Here is a 23,607-nt window from a genome sequence, read left to right on the forward strand (position 1 = left end):
ATCCTAACTCACCTTACCCAGTGATTTTACCCTAAGCATGTATACCTTAGCTAAAACCTGTAGTAGCTCCAAGATAACTGTTTTCGCGCGAGTGTAACATCAGAGACCACATGTGTCAACCAAAGGCGCCGAGAAGGACGGCATCTAGCGCCCCAGGTGGCTGATTTCCGACCCATGTGGCCCTTTGTCCGGGGGTTGATTTGGCAGGAACTTAGAGAGGTCAGGGTTCCCAACGGCCCCGCGCCGGTTTTCGGCTCGGCATGGTAGGGGCAGGTTGCCCGCGGAGAGGGGACGCCCTGAATTGACAACCTGCCAACAAGTGGATTGTAAACATGGCGCAATGATTCATGCACTAATCATCTAAAGGCGTTGGGTGACAAGGTAGCTGTGGATCATCGTTAGTTTTAGTTGGCTTATCACCGCAGCTCTCGTGGTCGACTGTTCGCCGGTGGTTTTTGAAGATAAGCTGGGCCGAAACCCCAAAACCATAGTTATTTAAACCCTCCGCCTGTCAACTAACTGCAGTCAAAGTCAACTCCGTAACTCCGGTAGATCAACAGTCGCCACTAAGTCGAGTCAAGATGACGAACAACATAGTTGTACTCGGGTAAGAGACTCATGCATAGCCTCTCACAAATGCACTCACTTACCGTCTCCAGCGCCGGGGTGTCGGGCCTCACCGCGGCGCTGCTTCTGTCCAAGAGCAGAGCCAACTCTGTGACCGTAATCGCGAAGCATATGCCCGGTGACTATGACATTGAGTACACATCGCCTTGGGCTGGTGCCAACGTCTTGCCGTAAGATTCTCCGGGGCCTCATGAGATGGACTTGCGACTAACCAACTTTGTTAGCATGGCGCCGGAGTCAGATAGCAGATGGGAGCGGAGGACCTGGCCCGAGCTCAAGCGTCTGGCTGCCGAGGTCCCTGAGGCAGGCATTCACTTCCAAAGTGCGTCGCCCTTCCTACTTAAGTGCCCTTTAGCAGCTCCGAACTGACACGGCTCCCAGAGAGCGTGGTCTTCAGACGTGAAGTGGACGCGGCGTCTAGCAGCCCTTACGATGCTCTCTACGCCGTGGACCCGTGGTACCGCGATCTCCTCCCCGACTTCCGTGACCTGCGCGCCGACGAGCTCCCAGCCAACGCCCATTCGGGCTCCGAGTTCACCTCGGTCTGCATCAACACGGCGCTCTACCTCCCTTGGCTCGTCGGCCAATGCCGGAAGAACGGCGTCGTCTTCAAGCGCGGCGTCATCGCTCACATCCGCGAACTCAAGGCGCTGCACCACTCCGGCAAGCCCGCCGACATCATTGTCAACAGCTCAGGGCTGCTGGCATGCAAGCTCGGCGGCGTGGAGGACAAGAAGGTGCTGCCGGCGAGAGGGCAGGTCGTAGTGGTCAGGAACGAGATCGAGCCGATGGCGACCATCTCGGGCACTGAGGACGGGCCGACGGAGGTGTGCTACATGATGACGCGGGCGGCGGGCGGCGGAACGGTTCTTGGTGGGACATACGACAAGGGCAACTGGGACCCGAACCCGGACCCGAACATTGCAAACCGCATCATGAAGCGGTGCGTAGAGCTATCCCCGGCCTTGACGGGCGGCAAGGGCGTCGAGGCGCTGGATATTATCCGCCACGGTGTCGGGCTGCGGCCCTACCGCGAGGGTGGCGTCAGAATGGAAATAGACAAGTCGACGTTTGAGGACGGGACGCCAATCGTCCATAACTACGGCCACGCTGGATGGGGATACCAGGGGTCATATGGGTGTGCTGAGAGGGTTGTTGAGTTGGTAAACCAGATCCGCGCCGAGAAGGGAGAGAGGCTGTCGAACGAGCCCAAGATGTTTTCCTGGGATCGGGCTAGTAAGTTGTAACGCGATTCAAGCACAGTCTGTTTTTTTAAGTAGACATGAAAATAGAGCATAGTAATGGAACTACGAAAACGGGAACAAAAGGGTTGTAGTCAAGCTGACGTCTTGTAATATTTCTTAGTTGTCTCTACTGTAACAGTGTTAATTTCCCCATGTGTAGCAAACAGCGCACGGTGTAATCTGGACCCTTGCATCTGTCTGTTTGCGACAGCTTTCAGTAGCTCCCTTGTTCAACCAAGCTTCACAACCCAAGCAGCACCGCTTGCGAAGCCATACCATGGCCGACCAAGCACCTCCAATCTACGTACAGGCAACGCGCCTAGTACTAGACATCGCCAACGGCCGACATGCGCTCTCCAAGGCCATTCCCCCTCTCCTCCTCGTGCTGGATGCCGTCCTTTGCGGGCTCATCATCTGGAAGGTCCCTTGTGAGTTTCGATCGCAGCCCAGGGGAGGGAGCAGCAAATCGCTGACGTGGCTCCCAGACACAGAGATCGACTGGGTCGCATACATGGAGCAAGTCTCCCAATTCGTCTCGGGCGAGCGCGACTACACCAAAATCAAGGGCGGCACCGGCCCCCTCGTCTACCCGGCCGCCCACGTCTATACCTATACCGGCCTATACTACCTCACCGATGAGGGCAAGAACATCTTTCTGGCGCAGCAGCTCTTCGCGGTTCTGTATCTTGTGACTCTTGCCGTTGTAATGGCGTGCTACTGGCAAGCAAAGGTGCGCGGGTTCCTGCTCCTTCTAGGCCATTGTTTGACAACAGGAAAATGGGCTAACTGATATCCTTTCTCAGGTCCCTCCCTACATTTTCCCCCTCCTGATTCTCTCCAAGCGCCTTCACAGCGTCTTCGTTCTCCGATGCTTCAACGACTGCTTCGCGACCCTATTCCTCTGGCTCGCCATTTTCTTCTTCCAGAAACGACTGTGGACACCAGGCGCCGTCCTGTACAGCTGGGGTCTGGGTGTCAAGATGTCGCTGCTGCTGGCCCTGCCCGCCGTAGGCGTCGTGCTCTTTCTGGGACGCGGCTTCAGCGGTGCCTTGCGCGCGGCGTGGCTCATGGTACAGTTACAAATCGTCATCGGCGTGCCCTTCTTGTCGAGCAACGCCAAGGGATACCTCGGTCGCGCGTTCGAGCTGTCGCGGCAGTTCTTCTTCAAGTGGACGGTCAATTGGCGTTTCGTGGGCGAGGAGACGTTCCTCAGCAAGCCGTTTTCTATTGCGCTACTGGGACTGCATCTATTTACCCTGCTAGTGTTTATCATCACCCGGTGGCTCAATCCCGCCCAGCGGCCCTTGTCGTCGCTGGTCCCAGCGATGCTGCAGGGCAAGTCCCCGTTCTCGTCGCCGCTCGAGGAAGCCCAGGTGGCCAGCAGAGTGACGCCGCGCTACGTTCTCACAACGGTCCTCTCAGCCAACGTCATGGGTCTCCTCTTTGCCAGGTCACTGCATTACCAGTTCTACGCATACCTAGCCTGGTCGACACCATACCTCCTCTGGCGCAGCGGCCTCCCCATCTACGTTGTCTATATTCTCTGGGCGGCGCAGGAGTGGGCCTGGAACGTGTACCCCAGTACGGACATGAGCTCGAAGTTGGTGGTGGGTGTGATGGCGGTCACGGTAGCGGCGACATGGTTTGGTACGGCGAACGAGGGGGCGCCATCCGAGAAGCCCGATTCGAAGAAGAGGTGAAAGCGGGAGAGGGATCATAAGTCGTCAAGTTGCTCTTCGTCATCAGTAGTCGTCCTCGGAATCGGATGGCGGCATCTTGCCGATGTTTGAGTCGGACTCTTCGCTATCATCATACGTGTTTGTCTTTGCAAACTCCTTGGGCCTTCAGGCATTGTCAGCGTGAGAGGACAAGAGAAAGAAGCGGACAGTGACTCGGGGAACCGCACCAGTAAGGTTGCTTGCGCCAGGCCTTCTCGTCGCGAACGACGTTGATGATCTCGCCCATGACGCGGCCGTCGGGCTCGTCGTATCTCTCTGCCAAGACGTAACCGCCCCGCTTGATCCAGATAGTATTACGGAAGCGCTGGGCCAGCTCGAGGATGAGGTCCTTCTTGTTGGGCAACTCGCAGGCGTACAGGTTGTTGCCCTCGGCCTTGACAACACGCACGATGGCTTGGTTCTTCTCGAGGGCGTCGGGGGGCGTCAGGGTATCCTCGGCCGCCTGGAGGGCGGCGCGTTTTGGTCGTCCCATATTTTCCAGGCAATAACAATGGTTGGTCAGACTCTTGAGCAAAGAGGTGCGAAGGATCGTCAAGGAACTTGTTTTTTCTCCCCCCCCTTCCTGGTGGTAACAAGTGGCAATCAATCAATGGTGGGGTAAATTTTCTGGCAGTGGCTTTTCTGGAGGGTGGACGCGGGGCAGAATGTAAACTACTTTGTACGCTAGGGCGGGGGCTACGGACTGTACATCGTACAAGACAAGTACCGAGATGGGCCTAGACGCCGAGCTAATTCTCAGAGTCCGTTGGATGACCACCCATGATGATTGTGCGATGCAATGCTACCCGATGCGTCCAATGGCTGGGGCTACTTCCATTCCCGGAAATGGTCCCAATTCCTATCAATTCTTGGAGAAGACACCTTTACAGCCGACCCCGACATCAGCGGAGCTTCTCCGCCTCTCGCTGCGGCTTATTCGCTGCGACACCGGCGGCTTGGCGGCACTAACTTGGCCTGTCTCCCACGCGGGGACACGCTCACTTACACACACAACTAGCTACGTAGTCAAACATACCTATCCATCTGCCTACTAATGTATCACGGCATGAGAGGCTAAGCCCAGACAAGATTGCCGACATAACCACATGCCCCTCAGGCTCGTCCTCCGAAAACCTTTTCTCTTGTCGCCCAAGTGGAGAAAATGCATGTTGCAAACCCTGCGTCCCGCCGCCCGTTCATGGATGACATCCCGGGAGCCATTCTGGAGCTCCGGCCGGCAGGGCTCTCGATTGCCTTGCCCCAACCACCTGTAGACCGCTTGTGAGATGTCGGCCACGCACTGGACCTATCGTGAGGAACAGTTGTCTCTGACTACATACCCGACTCCCTAGCCAGCCCCTAGTCCAAGTGTGGCATCCTGGTCTGTACACTAGACGTCCGCCAAAGTCGCTCACCCTATCTGCATTGTTACTTTGCCTGGATAGATGCTGTGTATATCTTAGCTACAATAACCAGCGCATATTATCTTATTTTTGATTCTTCCTCCTTCAACTTACTTCCCTCCCACCTGTGCTCTTGCTCTAGAGCCGGGCTCCCATCTCCGCTTCTTCCATTTGCCACCGCAATGGACGTGTCAATGTTCAAGGCCCTGGTTGAAGTCGAGCCCTGCGAGCTCGACAAGGGCGCCCCTCTCCTCCCAGCAGCCCCAGCCAAAGCCGTCCCGCGAACCTACCCCGGCGCGCCTCAGCGCGACGGATTGTCGATCGAGCTCTCGCGCATCAACACTAACCCCAACAATGGTAGAACCGCCGCCGACAAGACCGCCGCCGGCATCGCCGGCTCCCCGCGGGCCCAGTCGCTGTCTCTGTCCAGCCCGCCCACGCCGGGAACCGACGTCGAGATGAGCCGGCCCACGAGCCCAGCTGCCTTCGAGGTCCTGCAGAGCATCTCGGACCCCCACATGAACCGCTACCGTCTCGCCGCGGCGTGCCTTATGAACTTTGGCAGCGGACTCAACGACAGCGCCCCGGGTGCCTTGATCCCCTACATTGAGAAGTAACAGAGCCTCCCCCGCTTCCCTGTCTTGTCACTGCCAGACGCGAGCAGCAGCCACGCGGAAAAGAGAGAGTGACAAGGTTTTTCGAGAGAGACTAATACCAATGCCAGACACTACAACATCGGCTACGCTATCGTCTCCCTCGTCTTCATCGGCAACGCCTTCGGCTTCATCTTCGGCGCCGTCTTCCTCGAGTCCCTTCGCGTGCGCCTCGGCCGCGCCCGCCTCCTCGCCCTGGCTCAAACCATCATCACCCTCGGTTACGCACCTATCCTCGCCCAGGCGCCCTTCCCGCTCGTCGTCGTCTCCTTCTTCGTGATCGGCTTCGGCATATCTCTCAACCTCGCCGTCAACAACGTCTTCTGCGGCTCCCTGCGCCAGGCCACCACCGCCCTCGGCTTCCTCCACGGCGCCTACGGCATCGGCGGCATCGTCGGGCCTCTTATAGCCACGGCGCTCGTCACCGCCGCCCGCACTCGCTGGAGCATGTACTACGTCATCCCCCTGGCGTTGGCTATCTTCAACGGCGCCTTCTCCGCCTGGTCGTTCCGGGATTACGACTCCGAGCTCGTCAGCGGGACCTCGGCCGCCCAGGAGTCCGCCGCTGCCGCCGACTCAGGCACGCAGCTCCTCAGCATGTTCTCCGCCCTCAAGATCCGCGTCGTGCTGCTGGGTGCGCTCTTCATCTTCGCGTACCAGGGCGCCGAGGTGTCCATTTCGGGCTGGATAATCTCCTTCCTCATCACCGTGCGAGGCGGCGACCCGGACTCGGTAGGCTACGTCACGGCGGGTTTCTGGGCGGGTATCACTGTCGGCCGGCTGTGCCTGTCGCACCCGGCGCACCGCGTGGGCGAGAAGCTCTTCGTCGTTCTCGCGACGGTCGGCGCCGCTGTGTTCCAGCTGCTTGTGTGGTGGGTTCCCAACGTGGTCGGGCCCGCCGTGTCGGTCGCCATTGTCGGCTTGCTGCTGGGGCCCATCTACCCGTGCGCCGCGGCGGTGTTCATGAGGGGTATGACGAGGCAGAAGAGGCCTAGCGGGATGGGCGTCATCAGCGCCTTCGGAAGCTCTGGTGGCGCCGTGGCGCCGTTCATGACGGGTATTCTCGCCCAGGCGTCCGGCACGTGGGTGCTGCATCCGATCGCCATTGGTCTATTTGCCGTCATGATGGCGTCGTGGTACGGAGTGCCCCACAGCAGGAAGAGGTCTGAGTAAGGGTGAGGAGGTTATGAGAAAAGAAGAGAGCTACGAGTGAGAGAGAGCCGTATTAAGATGAGAGATCAAGACTCGGCATATGCGGTACCTTGCGTTGAGATGTGACCCATCTTCAGGTGCCTCTGAGATGTCAGCATGGTAATGTCCGAGGCGTTGCTTCCTACACAAGCTGATGGACCCGTGCTTACGAACGATACAAGAGAAGGCAGCATGGAGTCTAGCTTTCGTAAAGGGGATGGTTTCACTAGAGGATTGGAAAAGTGCTAGGGGCGTCGTCGATTGTCGTTGGCCTTGCCGTCAAAGACAGCGTGGTATTGTCCGTGATTTATACCTGTAGACCCAGTCTATGTCTATATCTAACGTGAAGAGAAATTGAAGAAATGCTTGAGCCTCATGTCTCGTAATATAGGTATCAATCCCTGCCCCCTCTTCCCTCTAGATGAATATGTGTGTCTGTATGCTCTCTCATCCAGCGTCTTGTGGAGCATTTAATGGATGCGTCCCCGTGCAGCGTCCTTTACGCTAATCTTGCCCTCGACAATCTGCTTGACGGTTTCGTGGATGTCGGAGAAGTCATTGAATGTGACAAAGGAAATGCCCTCTTTTTCGCAGTACGTAACGAGATCTGCGCAGTTATTAGCTTTGTCGCTTTTCCATGGCCGATGCAGATTGGCAGCGTCGACACTAGCGGGTAAAAAGATGGCGGGGGCGGGGTAAAGGATACAAAAGAATCGAGGCAAAAGGAGAAAAAAGTCTCACCTTTATCGCGCTTGGCAAACAGCAGATCGGTCTCACGGGCGGCGGAAAGATCTGAAACGCCATCGCCGGCGTAGAACATGACGGGGCGCTCGGGCAGGGACGAGTACTTGCGCAGCTCAATGGACTTGTCGTGGCCGTGGATGCTGTCGTCGTGGTAGACGATGCGCCAGCCGCCCTCCTCGTTGATGGTGGCCTTGCCGTCGCGGGCGGCAACCTGGTTGCTGACGATTTGGATGTGGTTGTCGACCTCATCCTCGCCGAGCCACATGACGAGCAGGGCGCGGATGATGGGGCGCATGCCGCCGCTGATGATCACGACGGGTACGTTGTTCTGGCGGCACCAGTGGTAAAAGTCCTTGAAGGCCGGGTCGAGCTTGACGTTGGCCTTCAAGTACTCGATGCACTGGTCAAAGGGCATCTTGACCGAGTCCATCATCTCCTGGAAGCTGTCGCGGAAGTGCTTCTTGCCCTCGAGCACGAGCAGGTTACCGGCGCGGCGGTTTTCGTAGCCGTATCCGACATTGTCGGTGAGGAAGTCGTTGGAGTCCTCGAGGGTGATGGTGCCGTCAAAGTCGGTGAAGAAGATGAACTTGGGGTTCGTAGCGAGCGCCGGGGTTTCGCTGGTTTGGGAGCCCATCTTGCCAATGCTGAAGGCGAAGGTGTCGGAGAGAAAAGACGTGAAATTGGGGAGGGGGGAGTAGAAACAAGTGAATGTTTCCGGGGTATATGTACGGAATTTGCAGTTTGGTGGTCACAAACAATGGTATGTGAGGTTGTAGGAATCAAGGAGGGGGAGGGGTAAAATCAAAATGCTCCCAATGCGAGGTCAACAGTGAGTGGGGGAATCCTGCTTGCGGACGGACCCCGGGTGCGTGAGGAAACCACGCGAAAGATGGTGACCTGGCTGATTGATCTACGAACGTGATGTAGTGTATAACATGCCGATTGGCAAAGAATAAAGAAAATACCCTCAGGCTGTCAAGGTACATCCCTACACACAACACAGGAACGAACTCTCGAATCCAGGCATTCTGTCCTTTGCCCCAACCGGCCAGCAATTGGCTCGCCCCTGAATCAATCCCCTGAAGCCCCTGAATACCTACCCGCGCAAACCTTGAGTGAAAAGTGCGGAATCCTAACCTATTACCTATGAGCTCAATGTCTCCTCGGGCGCAATTCCGACTGGGATTGAAAATCCCACCTCTAGCGTGCCCCTCAATGACGACATGTACCCCTCCAGCCCCCCCATCGCTGTGGACCCTTCGAGTTCTCGTCTTCACACCAAAACGAACATTACAGAAGTCCGGCATTCAGATGCAGCCTCACAACTGATCAATGTGCCAAGGCAGCCAGCTCTTATTTGGACCACGGATTTCCGGGTGGTTCTGGGCTTGCCAAGCTGCAAGGATCAGAAGAGCCTGTTTGGAACGCCAACCTCGACACCCTTCGTTGAGATGCGTCCTCGATGTAAGAACGCTTTGCTTCTGAAGTTTTGTCGTTTTGTCCACAGCCTCTGCCGATCTATGTCTTCTTCATGCTGTCCGAATCGAAGCGGCTTTGGGACAGCCACCCGTTCCCAAAAGAGAAGAACGAAGAGTATCATATCATCTCAACTATTTCTTTATGCATCTGAGCTCGAAGTCGACCCTGTCGAGCTGCCTTGGAATTATTTCATCGAGAAAAATACTTTTGATACCGGAATTGCTTCAAGATTCCGACGGTTTCTTGAATCGATCGCTTCTCGCGGGCGCCCCGTCTTCAGCTTCCTGCAAGCAAAGATGCAAAAACAGAACACAGTTTTTCACACACTTAGGCTTATGAAATAATATATCATATGCACAACTTCACTGGATTCTCTTACATGCTTCAGGAGAACTTAGTCTTGCAACGTTTGTTTAGAATTAAGTTTGGCAAGATTTGAGTCTAGCCCCTTTCTAGTCCAGCCAGTTATAACCATAATTTTGAAGCTAGGGTGACTCTCACGTGCCTTGAAGCCTGCTTCTCGAAGTACACGGAGGTTGGCCACACAAACACACTTCACCTGCCAGCTTTGCATCCTCTACTTGAAAGTTTTCCTTATCAAATTTATCCCTTGGCCGGAAACATTGCGAATCGCCCAAGACAAAGTCTGAAAGTCTTTGATAACAAGCCCTAGAACGAGGGCAACAAGCTTCCATATTTGCGAACCACTCGGCCTCAGCATACGTAACCGCATCCTGGCTCTCCTGAAACCTCAGACAGAGTTCTTGGCTACATGACCTTCGGAATACCGTCAGCAAGCGAGGCTATCGTCATGTTTGGCTTGGAAGTCAAGGTCCTCAAGCGTGGTCTGGCGACAGTGGCGGGGTAAGACCCAGAGATGGACGTCGTGCCGTTATTGTGTAATAGAAGGCGTAGCATTCGTTGCTTTCCCATTCAGTTACAACACGGTTGACGAGCTTGTCAAACTCCTCTGCGCTGTTGACGATGCCGTAGCCGCCGTCCGAAAGAACGCTGTCGCGCATGCCGCGGAAGGCGCCGCCTCGGCACGCAGCAGCTTTCATGCCTTTCACGCCGCCAGCGCCACCAAGGCGTACCTTGATAGTCCTCTTTTGAATATCGACAAAACCAGCCTCTGCAAGGAGAATTGGCAGAAGTTCGCCGCAGTCAAGAAGAAGCTGGCGCTTGAGACCAATTCTATCAGGCGGAAAAAAGTGACTTGTCAGCAAGATGTGCCGTAACAAATGCTAAGCCACAGGACACAAAACTTACGATGAGAGCAGAGCCTGGAACTTTTCCTGTGCGGCGCCAGGGTTGCCAGCGGGCGTGAGGACCTCGGTGAGCTGGACAACGCCCTTGCCAGGGATCAGAGTGTTCCTGATGGAGGCAAGGGCACGGCTCCACTCATGACGACGAAGTGCGTAAATGAGAAGGCGCTGATGCGCAAGGGTGACTCTTGAATCGAGATGATCTGGCAAGTCTAGAACATTGCCGATGGCAAATGTCATGTTGGGGGCATTTGGCGGGAAGAGACGGTTGCTGATGTCAAAACCCTTGATTTCGACGCCAGCTGGTAGGTATTGTGCCAAATCAGATGCCCAAGCACCAGAGCCGGTACCAAGGTCAAGAACGAGTGCCCCTTTATCAAGGGTGAGAGAGTCGTCTAATACTAAACGACCGTCGCAGATGTGGTCTCGAATGAAGTTGTGTTGCTTATCAAGCCGGAGCTTCTCCTTGCTGTCAGCAGGGAGGCAGTAGGGACTGTCTGGGTTGTTGTGGGACTCGCGAAGAACGATAGAGTTGTTAACTAGCCCCTTGACGGTGCTGACCGGCGGCATCTCATCATCGCTGCTGCTGCTGCTATCGTTGAATGCGTATTCAGAAGTGTTGTCGGAGGCATATGACGATGCTTCAGACGACCATGATGAAGGATCGAGCTCAAGCTTCACTTGATTCGAGGGAGCGAGTGCTGACTCTAGCTCCTTGAGCGAATCAGTGATGGAGGCGGTGATTTGAACAGCAGACATCTTGAATCTCTCAGAGTACTCTATGTGGCTCAATGTAATGAAGGAAAAGAAAGCAATATCGAACTGAATACTGAGACTACGAGTGATATTGCGGACGAGGCTCTTATGAGCATACGTCTGATACATATTGAATTCACTTTGTTACCTAATTAAGAATCCAAGATAGTTATGTCTTTGACCTCCACTTCAAGTTTCAGCCTTAACTTCAACTCTTTTGGATTTCACCTCAGCTTTTAACCTTCACCTCGGTTTCCAACCTTCAATCCAGCTTTGACCTTCACATTTCTCAAACTACAGGGATGCCGATAAGTTAGTTATTGCCCTAATCGAAGATTCCAAGTCTCAAGATAGGGCGCTCATCGATGGGCCCCCTTTCTCGTCACCCCTTCGAGTCGGGCCAGCATGCATCTTATGGCTCAACGAAAATTCTACGTGCAGGCAACCAACTAACTAAAAACATGATAATCATAACGACGTAAACATTGCAGCTAGATAATATTAGAGATAATAATCGCACTAAAGCAGTATTCTCTGGGGACATAGTAGCAAGGTTCACGTCATCACAATGCCAAGGGGCGTCGGTAGCCGGATGTTGCTATCCGATGTTGTATGGACTTATAACGTTGCGGTGAAGAAGCGATAGGCTGAAGTTGCTTTAGTCTCCAGTCTCACCTTGTTTCACTCATCCATATTGCAGGCTGCAGTTACATCTCTTAGGATGATACAGTACGTGTCGGGTCCTAGGCTTCTGACTATGTGGCGGAGGTTCAGTTACGTCGATTAGTTTCCTATGTCGTGGCACTTATAATCATCGGTTTGACTTCGAGTCAGGTGTGATAAGTTCTGGACTGCCATCTGTTCGCCCAAGTCTGGACGACCTTCCACCATTTGCCACTTTGGTTCAACGTTAAATGCTCGATATTTGGTGTCTAACCTGGTCCTCCCTGTTAGTATTTTGTTCTTCTTCTTCTCCTTCTACTTTGTATACTTTTACCAAAACGACGGACGCAGAGTCAGAAACATTACTTAAGAAGCAACCGTCTGAGATGACGATGGTACCTGAACCGATGATTATTCGGTTTACCAAGCAACCGGAAGTATAACACACAATATAGCTTAGGGGACTTGGGGCTGTTCAGACGCCGTTGAAGTATGAATCTGCGAGATCTCTGTGCAGAAGCAGTTTCATCGCTTAGTGTTGTCCGGGAGAAAACTTTTCTGCCAAGTCTACCCGAGCAGAGGAACGCCCGTGAGGCAATCGTAGTCAGCCTCCCCGACTGAATATGATGCTTTGCGAAGAACAGTACGGGCCGGTGTCTACGATGTTAGCCTCGGTAGGGTTTCTGCAGACATAACCTTGCCTGTCCAGCGTCTGAACCTCTTGAAACTTGCACCTCTTCTAAGAGATCCTGGGAAGTGACGGTTTTCATCACAATCGTACCTGCTATTGTGGTTGCTTAAGCATCATAATACCATCATTACTAGCCTGGGCGTCTCAAGTGGTCTGTTGCCTGTAACGTATTGTCGCCTCATAAGTGACTTCACCTTCTTGATGATGACATACTTTTCCGACTCTCAGTCTTCAGAATCCCGACCAAACGTAAGAGGGCAGCGGGCGCAAGGAACAGAGTTTTGGGTATGAAGATGCCGTTTGGCGCTGTAGAGACGCCGGAGGCCTAAGAAGTGACCCTCTGGGGCGTTGCACAAATCCTATGGAGCAGCCGCAGCAACTCTGACTAGCATCCCATGTAGCCTTGTCTTCTGGCTTGAGCTTTATGTTTCGATGCTAGTCTGCCTACGGTAAGCGTGAAAGAGGGTGTCAGTCTGGCAAATGCTAATCCCACATGATCGTTTCCATGGTTCGCCTCCTTGTTACTTCCGCTCGTCTTGCAAGGCATTTCGACTTCTTGCGCCATATTTCCTCATCAAAACAATCTCTCAGAGGCTTTCATGACGGCGATTCAGAACCAGTGGGTTAGTGACTATGGGAATATAGTAATGATAATTCTACACCAAAATTCCACGATGGCGTTTCGAATACAAGACTTCTTCTTCCACAGCATTCTATCTCAAACTGCATACAAGAACGATTTATGACAAGAAAAAATCCTTATTGTAATTTGGAGGCTGATCTTGCTCTTCTCTAGGCTGCCAAACCTCGCCAAACCACTTGCTAGATCAAATGCCTGACACCTCACATATGGGTTTATCTTGAAGACATTCGATATGCACTTAGTTTCAGTGCATCGATATAACATCCTGGTTGGGTTCTATGAATGGCTGGCCGTCAATCTGCGAATGAAAAGATTGTAAAAATAATATTGTTTAAACAGAGTTGCAGTGATTGTAAAACTTGTTTCGTGAGAAAACCCTTCAATGCGGGTCACTGCCTCACTGGTACAATATTCACCTCTTTTGGAAACCGACGCTCTCGCACTCACGAGCGTTTCGCCGTTTTCGCAACCTCTCACAGGATTCAAGGCAGTAGTTGTTGTCCATGACCGACGACGCGGTTTTTGCAAGGCACAAGTTTCGATTGCTTTGTATTTGTCGGTGACTAAAACATTCCAATTGCACTTAGTTTACACGTCTCACGAAATAGATCAATGTATGCTCTATGTATCACTTGCTTTATTGCTCACCTATGTATTGGAGTGTTTTTTTTTTCCTATCCTTTCCTTTGTAGAAATTAGGGTACTTGACCTTAATTTTCTTGCGCCCTGCCGTGCACTCTACTTCGTGACATTATCAGATGGTTGAGTCTAAGTCATGTTTTGATCTCAAGTGGCCCAGATGACGGGCAATCGACGTCTCCCGCCAATGAGCAGGTCTCCAAGGATGCTGGGTTTTGTCGCAGGATGCAGAACAATTTCTTCCTGCCTCAGGAGGTACAGCGTAATAATACACAATCGGCCATCAAATTGCTCATTTGGATGTAGTACAATACTGATTTTCCGCAGGAGACTTTGTCATTGAGACAACTTGCCTTTGCTTCATGTTCACTAACCACGAAATAGCTCCAGTGAACCACAATTATCGAAACAGGCCTTCTTTGATCTCGTTCACTAATCACGAAAACTTCGGTGGGTCTCGGGTTATGTACGGTGTTTGAGTATCCAATGGATGAGTGAGTCTTTGGCAGTACCATCCGGCAAACACCGGCGATACTAGGACACTCACGTCGGTAAAGATGCAGTCAGCATTTCTTTCAGGATCTTACTGCATCCAGGATTAGTAACATCACGATGCATGCAACGGATGTTCGTGCAGTACACTCCTTGGGAACTGAATAATCAAGGCTTCCAAACAACCATCAAATCAATAGGTTGAGACAATGTAGGTCGAGATATGGAGCGGAATCTATATAAGAAGCCTTCACATAAACCATTTGTAGATCATCGAGCAGTCCAGAAACTACTCATATTCCCTACACCTCTTTTGAAAATCCTCCATCACTTCAATAACTTACACCTAAGAGAAATCAACTTGAACATAGTACAAGTCATGTCTGATTTCCAGAAAGTCCTCCTTATCGGCGCCAGCGGCTCAATCGGGAGCTTTGTACTCGCAGCTTTAGAAGCTCAGTCAGACTTCACCATCACCCTCCTCCAACGTTCCTCGTCCAAAGCCGAACTGCCATCTCACCTCAGGACCATCACCATCGCGGACACATACCCTACTGAAGAGCTAGTGCAAGCGTTTGCAGATCAAGATGTGATTGTAAACTGCATGACATCTCTCTCGGTCGCCGACCAGTTCCGCATGATCGACGCCGCCATCACCGCCGGCGTTAGACGCTACGTCCCCAGCGAGTACGGGCTAAACAACATGCGACCCGACGCCCAGGCTCTCAACGCCGTGTTCCACGACAAGGGAAAAGTGCAGGAGTACCTGCGGTCAAAGGGCGACCAAGGAGTCTTGGAGTGGATGTCCATCTCGTGCGGCATGTGGATGAAGTGGAGCATGGCACACGAGTTCCTGGGGATGCACGTCAAGGATAAACGGTTCGTGATCTGGGACGACGGGGAGGGGCTGATGTCATTCACCACGGAGGAGAACACAGCTACCGGCCTAGTAAGGGCTTTGCAGACGCCGGCGGAGACGAAGAACACCAACGTACTCCTGAGCGACTTCGCTGCCTCGCAGAAACAGATTCTGGAAGCCCTTGAGAGAATCCAAGGGGTCAAGTACACCACGGAAATCGTCGACAGCCGTACTGTTATCGAGGAGAAGCAGTCAGCTGTGAGAGACGGTGACGCTTTTGCGACGTTCTCGTTGATTGAAACAGGGTTTGTCACGGGCAGGTATGGCGGGCACCTGGAGAAGGAGGGTGTTATTATGAATGAGAAGCTCGGCTTGCCGAAAAAGTCATTCGACGAGGTTGTCACGGCTGCCCTCAAGTCTGTCGGCGCGATTTAGTATCTTTTGAGCATCAGTCTATAGAAGTAGACATCTGACTTTGGAACTGTTCCTACTTTCCAACACCACGAATAGATACCGATAATTCAGAAAGTCGTAAAAACAGAGCTAGGATCTGTATGCCTTCTCACAAAAATTTCATGAATTCGCCATCTTTAATTCCTACTAAAATGAGTCCGAATTATCCGGTCACTCCGGATCAATATTCTGTGCCGATGGCTTTCGTTATTGATATCGGGAGAATTCCCTCCCAAATGACCGTCTCAAGGTGCGGAAGATGGCTGACGCTCAATCATGACGGGGCTCGGTGGTCAACGGCCGGAACTTATCATCTTTTTAAGGATATTAGCCCGCAGATGTGGAATCCTGCCACCAAGAGCTTCATCACTATGAGCTTGGCAATGCGGCCTTTCAAGTACTTCCGTGGCACCAAGCTCTCGCGGGTTCTTGCAGCTACTAACCTACTATTCTATGATGCTTTCCGCAGCCCGTAATCATCTGAATTCGTGGGACTCCGAGGTCCTGTTTCATCATGACACTGGCGTAGTGGCCGCATCCAAGGATGTGCAAGCTCATGACAAGCGATCGACCATCTCCGAGCTGTCATTTCCTGCTACCGCTGTTTCGGAATTTGCTCAACGGTGCGGTTGGATCGATTGCGCAGTCTCTTGTTGGATGCGTGAGAACTCCTAGGTACATTTTATCAGCTGGCCGCAGCGAGGTCTTCGCGGGCGTTGGCGCATGTTCCACAATCGTCCAATGTTGGCCACAGAAAACGTTCACTACCTGGTTGAAACGCCTTTAGAGGTATTGGAATGAAAACATGAATCGATGGTATCTTAACGCTTAGAAAAACCGGAGGCAACGGGGTAGAATACCTCGTGGCGGGACAGCAAAGTTTCTGGAGGGCCGGCCCCGGGACCCACACGAGCCCTCATCGGGCTGTTGCAGCTCCCTGCAGATCCTTTTCATGCGCAAAACAAGATCCGACGGACATCAAACCCTTTGCCAGAAAGGACGAAGTATCTGATGGAAGACTTCGAGAGCCGGAGCGGTGGGCCTGATGGGTTCCGGGCCGTCGAGGTCAACCTTTCCACGAGGAGGTGATCACATTCCCAAGGTCCTCCGGTATTGTCGGTCCGACCCTACTGGCTTATGGGAACCTAGGGCACCCGTATGTCTCGGCCAAGAATGCGGGTGCGGCTCAAACAAGGATGCTGAGACAAGAGGCCAAGCATGCGTAGGGCGGCGCAGGGAGGAATGCTTAGAGCGAACCCACAATCCTTCATAGAAACACAGCTGAATAGCAAACACCCCGCATCAATAATGACAGCGACTTACACACAACAGGAAAGTTTGATGTGCTGCGGCATCACGACCTTGAGGCAATTTTCATCAATGTAGATAGACAACGAGTCCCTAACCAGCACGGAATACGATGCGCCAGTGTGGTTGATGATCTGGTATTATGGCTTATGGTGATCCGCAAGCAAGGAACAAGCGGTTGACCTATTTCTTTCTGAAGGAATCCATTGATTTCCTGCAGGCCCGAGCTGGTAGCGCCGAAGCCAAAACCGCACGTTGGGGGTTCGGAGCTGTCCCCTCATGTCACATGTTGGTTATTGACTGGAGGATTGCAGGCTAATTGTAGATCTGGAGCAGTAGCCACTCAAAGAGGGACGCCCATGGCCCGCACCCGATCACGAGACCGGTCTGGCGACATGTGGGTGCCATCTCCGACTGTTAATTGCCGGACCCTGAAAACGTGGAAATGAAAAAAAGACCAGAGACTGGCTGGCAAGAGATATGTCTGTGGACACTCACACATGAGGCAGATGGAGAAGGGTGAAAATGTGATACATTGTACATTCAGCGCAAGTGAAAGGGACCCTTGAATTGGCCGTGCTAACGCATGGCGCGTGCGGCTGGATTTGACTCGTGCAGGCTGCATCTCGCCATGTACCATGCTGACATAATGTATGGCGCTTGTACGAATACGGACCGCAGTAGGAGAGACGCGGGGCTGTGCAGCTGGCGGGGAAATAGCCCAGGGTGGGCGAAGCGGTACGTACCTCTACCGGAATGAGGATGCATCGCGGCCAGGGGAGGGGCTCGCTCGATGGTGCTGGTGGGGGGCGATATTGGGCGGCCGCAGCTGAAGTATTTCAGCCAAAACGATGCATCATCCCAGAACTAACCACTAGGATTGCCAAACGGAGTCAACATTCGCGAGATACGAAAGCGTGCTGGCCACGATTGCATCAAGGAAAAGGCTTTGTGCTGTGACGGTCGCCGTCCTCCCCCGAGGGGGGAAATCGATGAAGGAAAAGGGAGTACCGAGTCCGAGTCGTGCGGGTGTCGGATTTGTTGACTTGGCCGACTTTTGATTCCGTTGCCACGGCGAGGGCGGCGCGACTAGGATCTGATTTGGTGGGTGGGTGGTTGTCGCACGTTGGGAAGACACGGGCCTATCAGGACGTTGCAACAAGCCATATCTCCAGCCCGACATTGACATCACCGGCCGGGATGTTGGGCGACGAAGCGGGTGCGGTGCTTTTGTGTTGATGCAACCATTGTCTTGTCGAGCAGCTGGCAGGACAGCATACAGGGACAGGCAGTACACTAGTGGCAGCCGGGAACAGGCAAGGCTCCATCACTATTGAGGACCGAAGAGGCCATTTGGCCTGCGTCGGTCGCATCGTGTCAAACCCCCATTTGGCGTGTCGACGGGAGCCAAAGAAAGACATGACAGCGCTTGGTTGCTTGCGCAAAACATGTGTCGCAGAGAAAGACGGGGCGACGTTGGCGAGAGGTCGCCGTTTGCGTTGTCGTCTGGTATGCTTGCTTTCTTTCCCCTTTTCGACTGTAGTACATGTTCCGAGAAGAGAATACGAAACGACGGTTAAAAACCTGGGATGGACTGCGAACAGGGCCGGTATCAAGTCATCTTGAGCACCCGAGCACGAGTATGGTAAGGTGGGGTATGAATTACCGGGGGAACCAACCCAAAAGACAGGTGGGTTCCTTCTCTAATGCTTCTCCCAGCTTGCAGAGTTAGGGGTTGGGATGGAGCTTGGTGATGTGCATGTCGTTGCCTTATGCACCTGGTGGATGTCGTCAACATGCACCCGTCAGGTTTAATGCATCTGGATCTAAAGTCTCTGTGTCCCTGGCCTGGGAGGGACGGAGTCAATTCGGATCCCGAGTGGGGATTCATTCTATCGTTACTCCGCTCTTCCCTGATGCAGCGGTGTTGAAACGACAACCGGTCAATGATTGCTCACTGAGCCCTGACGACTGCCCAGGATTGCATCCGATGACGGCGGAGGAAGCTATCTACACATCGTTGTAATTACAAGTACAACGTTATTGGTGACCTCATCGACCTCATCCAATGTCTGCCTGTGATGTGTTTAAGCTTCGGTGGGAGAACAGATGACTCAATGCCCTTTAACGACATGAAAACATACACACACAATGCGTCTGTTTTTCAAAGCCATTGATACTGATGCTCCGAGTGCCTGATTGGGAAGTAAAAGAAGAACGAAGCATACTGATACGTGCTGACCTACCTATGGATATACAGCACGTGCTATGTATAGAGAGGTATGCAACCTAAATGAAGCCTTCGAGGTGGCAGGCGAAGCCCCTGGGCCCCACTGGCCTCTTTTCCCAAGAACAGGGTGCGTACCGCGCAACGGGAAGGCGCTAAGCAATTCCACCCCCACTAATACCCACCTACACGAGCGTAGTCGTCCAATCAAACAACGCTAACGACCGGGATTCTAGACCAGCAGGTCCTGGTCTGTCCTGTTCGTTCCTTCCCAATCCAATCCCCAGTCCAGGCCCTTTGCACTTTCCAATTCCAACATTGGTTCCTTCCGCCGCTCAAGAGCAAGCTTGTCCAATGCCCAGTATCTACATACTGTACCCTAGTTCGAGTACACTAGGCAGTTTCCAGTGTGTGTTCCCCATCCTGCGCAGGCTTGTTTCCGTTTCTCCCATGTTCATGCGCATGTATGCTGGTTACCGACCCTGCTGCTGTTTCTGTCTTGGTCAAGCCCTTATTGTTTTTTCCCACCCCTCCTGGCCCCTCTCTTACTTATCAGTCAAGGTCCGGCCATCCGTCATCCGCTTCTCGCCCACCCGATCTTCTGGTCCGTTTCTATAGACGAACGACAACCGACGCCGGTCTGCTGTTCGTCTCGCGCATAGGCTCCTCCTCACCCACCCTCACCCTCTTGCCTGTGCCCTACGGGTTCCTGACTTCTACTTTCTGTCGACGCCCTCATGACCTGACCTGTACGAACAAACGCCCTACAGTTCTGCTTCATTCTCACTTCCTGCAAGCACGCTGACGCAAGTTTTGTGGCGAAGATACGCTCCCGTCTTACAGGGCTTGCCGATACACACCACCTCAGCACAATCTACTGGCGTCCGTCTCGACACAGCCTCCTCGCGAGCACAATCCTCACTTTCCACCACTAAAGAAAAGAAAAAAAACCCCACTGGTGTCGCATTCACCCCCTTACTCTCCGACCGCACCAGTTGCGAAATCTACTCTTTATCCTGCATCTTTGCGCACATTCTCGGGCGATCCGGCTTTTAACAGTAGAACACCTCTCAGCCACCGCTCGGCAGTCGAAGCTTTGCCAAGATTGTTGACTTTCACATCCCGCCGATACCCACATCCCTGGGCATCACAGTCAACACAACCTCGTCTCTCCCATCACGCCCGAGACCCCATGCCGAAGGACCTGCAATCTCTGACCAAGGCACCGTTAACCTATTTCCGCGCATTGTGTAGTATCACGCGAATGATCAGCCTTCTCGAGTAACGACAACCCCCCTTCTCTCCTGATATCACTCCGGCGACCAAGGCCTCGGCGCCCTCGACTTCCGCAATGGACCAATCCTCAAAGATGCTCACGGAAGCCCACGAGATATATGCACGAATGGGAGGCTCTACGGGCGACACGGCCACGCGACCGCCTGCATACAAGGGTATCGGTATTGCTCTGGCCGTTGCTTCGGGCGCGTTCATCGGAACCTCCTTCGTGGTCAAGAAAGTCGGTCTGCTAAAAGCCAACGAAAAGTACAACGAAGCCCCTGGCGAGGGCTATGGCTACCTCAAAAACGCCTGGTGGTGGACTGGCATGATTCTCATGATTGTTGGAGAGATTTGCAATTTTGTCGCATATGCCTTCACTGACGCCATTCTCGTCACCCCGCTCGGCGCACTCTCTGTCGTTTTAACTGCCATTCTCTCCGCCATCTTCCTCAAGGAACGTCTGAGCATGGTCGGCAAAGTCTCTTGCTTCCTCTGCATTGTCGGATCCGTCGTCATTGTCATGAATGCACCCGAGAACTCGGCAGTCGCCAACATCCAACAGATGCAAAGCTATGTCATTCATCCGGTATTCCTGACGTACGCTGGTGTCATTCTCATTGGCGCCGCTATCACTGCATGGTATGCTGGTCCGAGATGGGGTAAGAAGAACATGTTGGTCTATATTTCCATCTGCAGTTGGGTTGGAGGCTTGAGCGTTGTGGCGACGCAGGGTCTGGGAGCTGCCATTGTCGCCCAGGCCGGAGGACAAGCTCAGTTCAACCAGTGGTTCACCTATGTCCTGTTGGTGTTCGTCATTGGTACGCTACTGACGGAAATCATTTTTCTCAACGTAAGATCTCCCGAACTTTGGTCTCTTTACACCCGGTACACCATGACTGACGCGCACTGCCGATATAGAAAGCCCTGAACCTGTTTAACGCAGCCCTCGTTACGCCCACTTATTACGTCTACTTTACCAGCACTACTATCATTACCTCAGCAGTCCTATTCAGAGGATTCAAGGGTACACCTACCGCAATCATCACCGTTGTCAACGGTTTCTTGACAATTTGCGCCGGTGTGGTACTGTTGCAACTCTCAAAATCCGCCAAGGATGTGCCCGACACGGCCGTCTTCTCCGGTGATCTTAACCAGATCCAGACAATCGCCGAACAGGAACAGCCCGAAACCGAGCCGAAAGCCGATGCCATCCGTGGGGCCGCTGCAATCGTGCGCCGTTTGTCCTCAGCCAGACAGAAGATGGAAGAGGAAGAGTTCAGGAGGTTACATGAAGAGAAGCTACGAGAGTCTTTGGAGCCTGTCAGTGAGGATGGTCAGCCAATGTATGAATGGGACGGGTTGAGGAGGCGCAGGACCATGACGGTGGGAAGCCGGAGCACCCGCGGAACCATCATCTCGCCTTACCCTGTGCCTCATTCCGGCGTTCCTCTCACGCCGGCCGTGATCCCCCCGATTACTCCCCAGGCCCACCCGCCACTGGGCATGTCTCACTTTCCGACCGAAGAGGAAATGGCGGAGCATGACCGCCCTACAACCCCCGGCATGCTCTCGAGCATTGCTGGCACGATTCGCGAGCGAGCACGGAGCGTCTTGTCAACCCACCAACCTCAGTTCCAGGACCCCAGGATACAAAGCCCTATGCATCCCGTTCCTTTGACAGAGATTGCCGTATCCACGCTCAAGTCGGACGGTGACCAGGACCCGTACTACGGCAAGAGCAGTGAACACGTGTACGGCTTGCCAGCTGACAGCCAGGGCGATTTTGAGTACATTGGCGCTGGCGGTGTCTCTGACCAACGAGGTGCATCTCGGGGTAGCGCTCTCAGTGGTGCCAGCTCGCATCTGGCACCGACCCCACCACCCCACTCAGCGAGGAGACAATTCTCCTTCACGAACGTGTTCAAGAGGCACCACGCCGATGCACCACATCAAGAGGGGGAGGAGCCGTCGCATATCCGACCGACCAGCCGGTATGGTCTCGGCTCACGCGGTTACTCCAGTCCACGGGTCAAGAATGCTACTGAAGAGGAGCGGCTCGGCCTTGTCAAAGGAGACTCTCACTCGATGCCTCCTTTGCGGCGCTATGATGCTGATGAGGAGGACGAAGAAGATCCCTACATTGACGATAAGATAAGACGCGTGGAATCGAGCCCGAGTCCACCGCAGCCTCTGAGATACGGGCGAGGTATCACGACCCCGCCACGAAAACCCAGCGACGGCCGTGACACTGATTTCGAGTCTGAAGCACCGACGCCGCCTCCCCATCGACCGCAGCCAGGCGAAGGCCGGCCTAATGCATTCCTATGAAGCATATGATTAGCATGATTTGGATCAATTCGATGCCGATTACGACATGATGGGATACGCTTTCTTACTTGGATGCCTCGGTGTTCTTCATGAATGTAACAATAATGGACGAGTAGGTACATAGCAGCGTTATAATGGATTGCTCGCTGCAGGCGTACAGTAGATGGATAGGGAGCAGGCCTGTGGCCTGAAACACGGACTTTTTTCGTCGGCTTGCCGGCCATTTGATATATACAGTACAAATACAAGTACGTGACAAAACCTGCCTGAAATTCCATATATTGTCTCAATCTGCAAGCCTCCCTCTTTGGAGGTTTTACTCGCTGCCTTTGACGCATGGTTGAATATGACCGTAGCTAGCCCGTGTGAAACCAAGTAGAGGTGTGCAACGTGCCCTGTTCTTGCGTAACCGTGGAGGTCACAACCAACGCGAGTGTCGAGGCGTCAAGAGCTTTGAATCTAGATACAAAGTCTTCGTGAGCTTGGCGCTCCGTTGGAGGAACGAACTATCGTCCGCGTGGTCTGGAACTGGGAACGCCATCCAACTTACATGCCTGCCACATGTCATGTATCGGTGGAGAACATGTCGCACGGGATTTGCTTCTGGATTCTGGGCAGTGGAGAGATAAGTGTCCGCCTTCTTTGTTCGGGCGTTGTTGGCCAAAACATCCATGGGATACTGTACATCAGCAGTTATCGTCGTTAGATTGGAAGCGAAGTAGATTCTGAAGCATATCGACTTGAACAATCTTCAAGTTTGCGATAGCTGGAGTGGGCTTTGCAGAATAGGCGGACGGTCGAGGTCAGAAGTCTTAACTTTCAAAAGGATGGACACCTATAAGGGAGATATTGTGTCCTATCACAGCTGTACTTCTTTCTCTAGCGATACGTCACGTGTCTTTTTATGTTATGCATGCCAGACATCAAAAGGGAAATCGACTTGCAT

At 53.2% G+C, this 23,607-nt stretch overlaps 8 protein-coding genes across 8 annotated transcripts; 5 read left to right on the forward strand and 3 right to left on the reverse strand.

Annotated features, from left to right (window-relative positions):
- Positions 1-636: 636 nt before the first annotated feature.
- On the forward strand, positions 637-1,874 carry GLRG_09882 (FAD dependent oxidoreductase; the record flags this gene model as incomplete). The annotated part of the gene is made up of 3 exons (XM_008100567.1): positions 637-797; positions 852-949; positions 1,009-1,874. The coding sequence occupies 3 exons, from the start codon at positions 637-639 to the stop codon at positions 1,872-1,874; spliced, it is 1,125 nt and encodes a 374-aa protein (XP_008098758.1).
- A 274-nt stretch (positions 1,875-2,148) lies between these two features.
- GLRG_09883 (uncharacterized protein) lies at positions 2,149-3,571 on the forward strand (the record flags this gene model as incomplete). The annotated part of the gene is made up of 3 exons (XM_008100568.1): positions 2,149-2,299; positions 2,357-2,601; positions 2,675-3,571. The coding sequence occupies 3 exons, from the start codon at positions 2,149-2,151 to the stop codon at positions 3,569-3,571; spliced, it is 1,293 nt and encodes a 430-aa protein (XP_008098759.1).
- Positions 3,572-3,613: 42 nt separating this feature from the next.
- GLRG_09884 (translation initiation factor 1A/IF-1) lies at positions 3,614-4,082 on the reverse strand (the record flags this gene model as incomplete). Its single annotated transcript, XM_008100569.1, has 2 exons — positions 3,614-3,713; positions 3,778-4,082. The coding sequence occupies 2 exons, from the start codon at positions 4,080-4,082 to the stop codon at positions 3,614-3,616; spliced, it is 405 nt and encodes a 134-aa protein (XP_008098760.1).
- Positions 4,083-5,174: 1,092 nt separating this feature from the next.
- On the forward strand, positions 5,175-6,818 carry GLRG_09885 (major facilitator superfamily transporter; the record flags this gene model as incomplete). The annotated part of the gene is made up of 2 exons (XM_008100570.1): positions 5,175-5,605; positions 5,717-6,818. The coding sequence occupies 2 exons, from the start codon at positions 5,175-5,177 to the stop codon at positions 6,816-6,818; spliced, it is 1,533 nt and encodes a 510-aa protein (XP_008098761.1).
- Positions 6,819-7,306: 488 nt separating this feature from the next.
- GLRG_09886 (2,3-diketo-5-methylthio-1-phosphopentane phosphatase) lies at positions 7,307-8,214 on the reverse strand (the record flags this gene model as incomplete). Its single annotated transcript, XM_008100571.1, has 2 exons — positions 7,307-7,443; positions 7,578-8,214. The coding sequence occupies 2 exons, from the start codon at positions 8,212-8,214 to the stop codon at positions 7,307-7,309; spliced, it is 774 nt and encodes a 257-aa protein (XP_008098762.1).
- Positions 8,215-9,895: 1,681 nt separating this feature from the next.
- On the reverse strand, positions 9,896-11,083 carry GLRG_09887 (methyltransferase domain-containing protein; the record flags this gene model as incomplete). Its single annotated transcript, XM_008100572.1, has 2 exons — positions 9,896-10,253; positions 10,329-11,083. 2 exons carry the CDS (start codon positions 11,081-11,083, stop codon positions 9,896-9,898), a joined length of 1,113 nt encoding a protein of 370 aa, XP_008098763.1.
- A 3,504-nt stretch (positions 11,084-14,587) lies between these two features.
- Positions 14,588-15,502, forward strand: GLRG_09888 (NmrA-like family protein; the record flags this gene model as incomplete). Its single annotated transcript, XM_008100573.1, has 1 exon — positions 14,588-15,502. The coding sequence occupies one exon, from the start codon at positions 14,588-14,590 to the stop codon at positions 15,500-15,502; it is 915 nt and encodes a 304-aa protein (XP_008098764.1).
- Positions 15,503-20,406: 4,904 nt separating this feature from the next.
- GLRG_09889 (uncharacterized protein) lies at positions 20,407-22,661 on the forward strand (the record flags this gene model as incomplete). The annotated part of the gene is made up of 2 exons (XM_008100574.1): positions 20,407-21,183; positions 21,252-22,661. The coding sequence occupies 2 exons, from the start codon at positions 20,407-20,409 to the stop codon at positions 22,659-22,661; spliced, it is 2,187 nt and encodes a 728-aa protein (XP_008098765.1).
- Between the last annotated feature and the right edge of the window lie 946 nt (positions 22,662-23,607).

The sequence above is a fragment of the Colletotrichum graminicola genome, assembly GCF_000149035.1.
Source record: "Colletotrichum graminicola M1.001 genomic scaffold supercont1.53, whole genome shotgun sequence".
Classification (NCBI taxonomy): domain Eukaryota; kingdom Fungi; phylum Ascomycota; class Sordariomycetes; order Glomerellales; family Glomerellaceae; genus Colletotrichum; species Colletotrichum graminicola.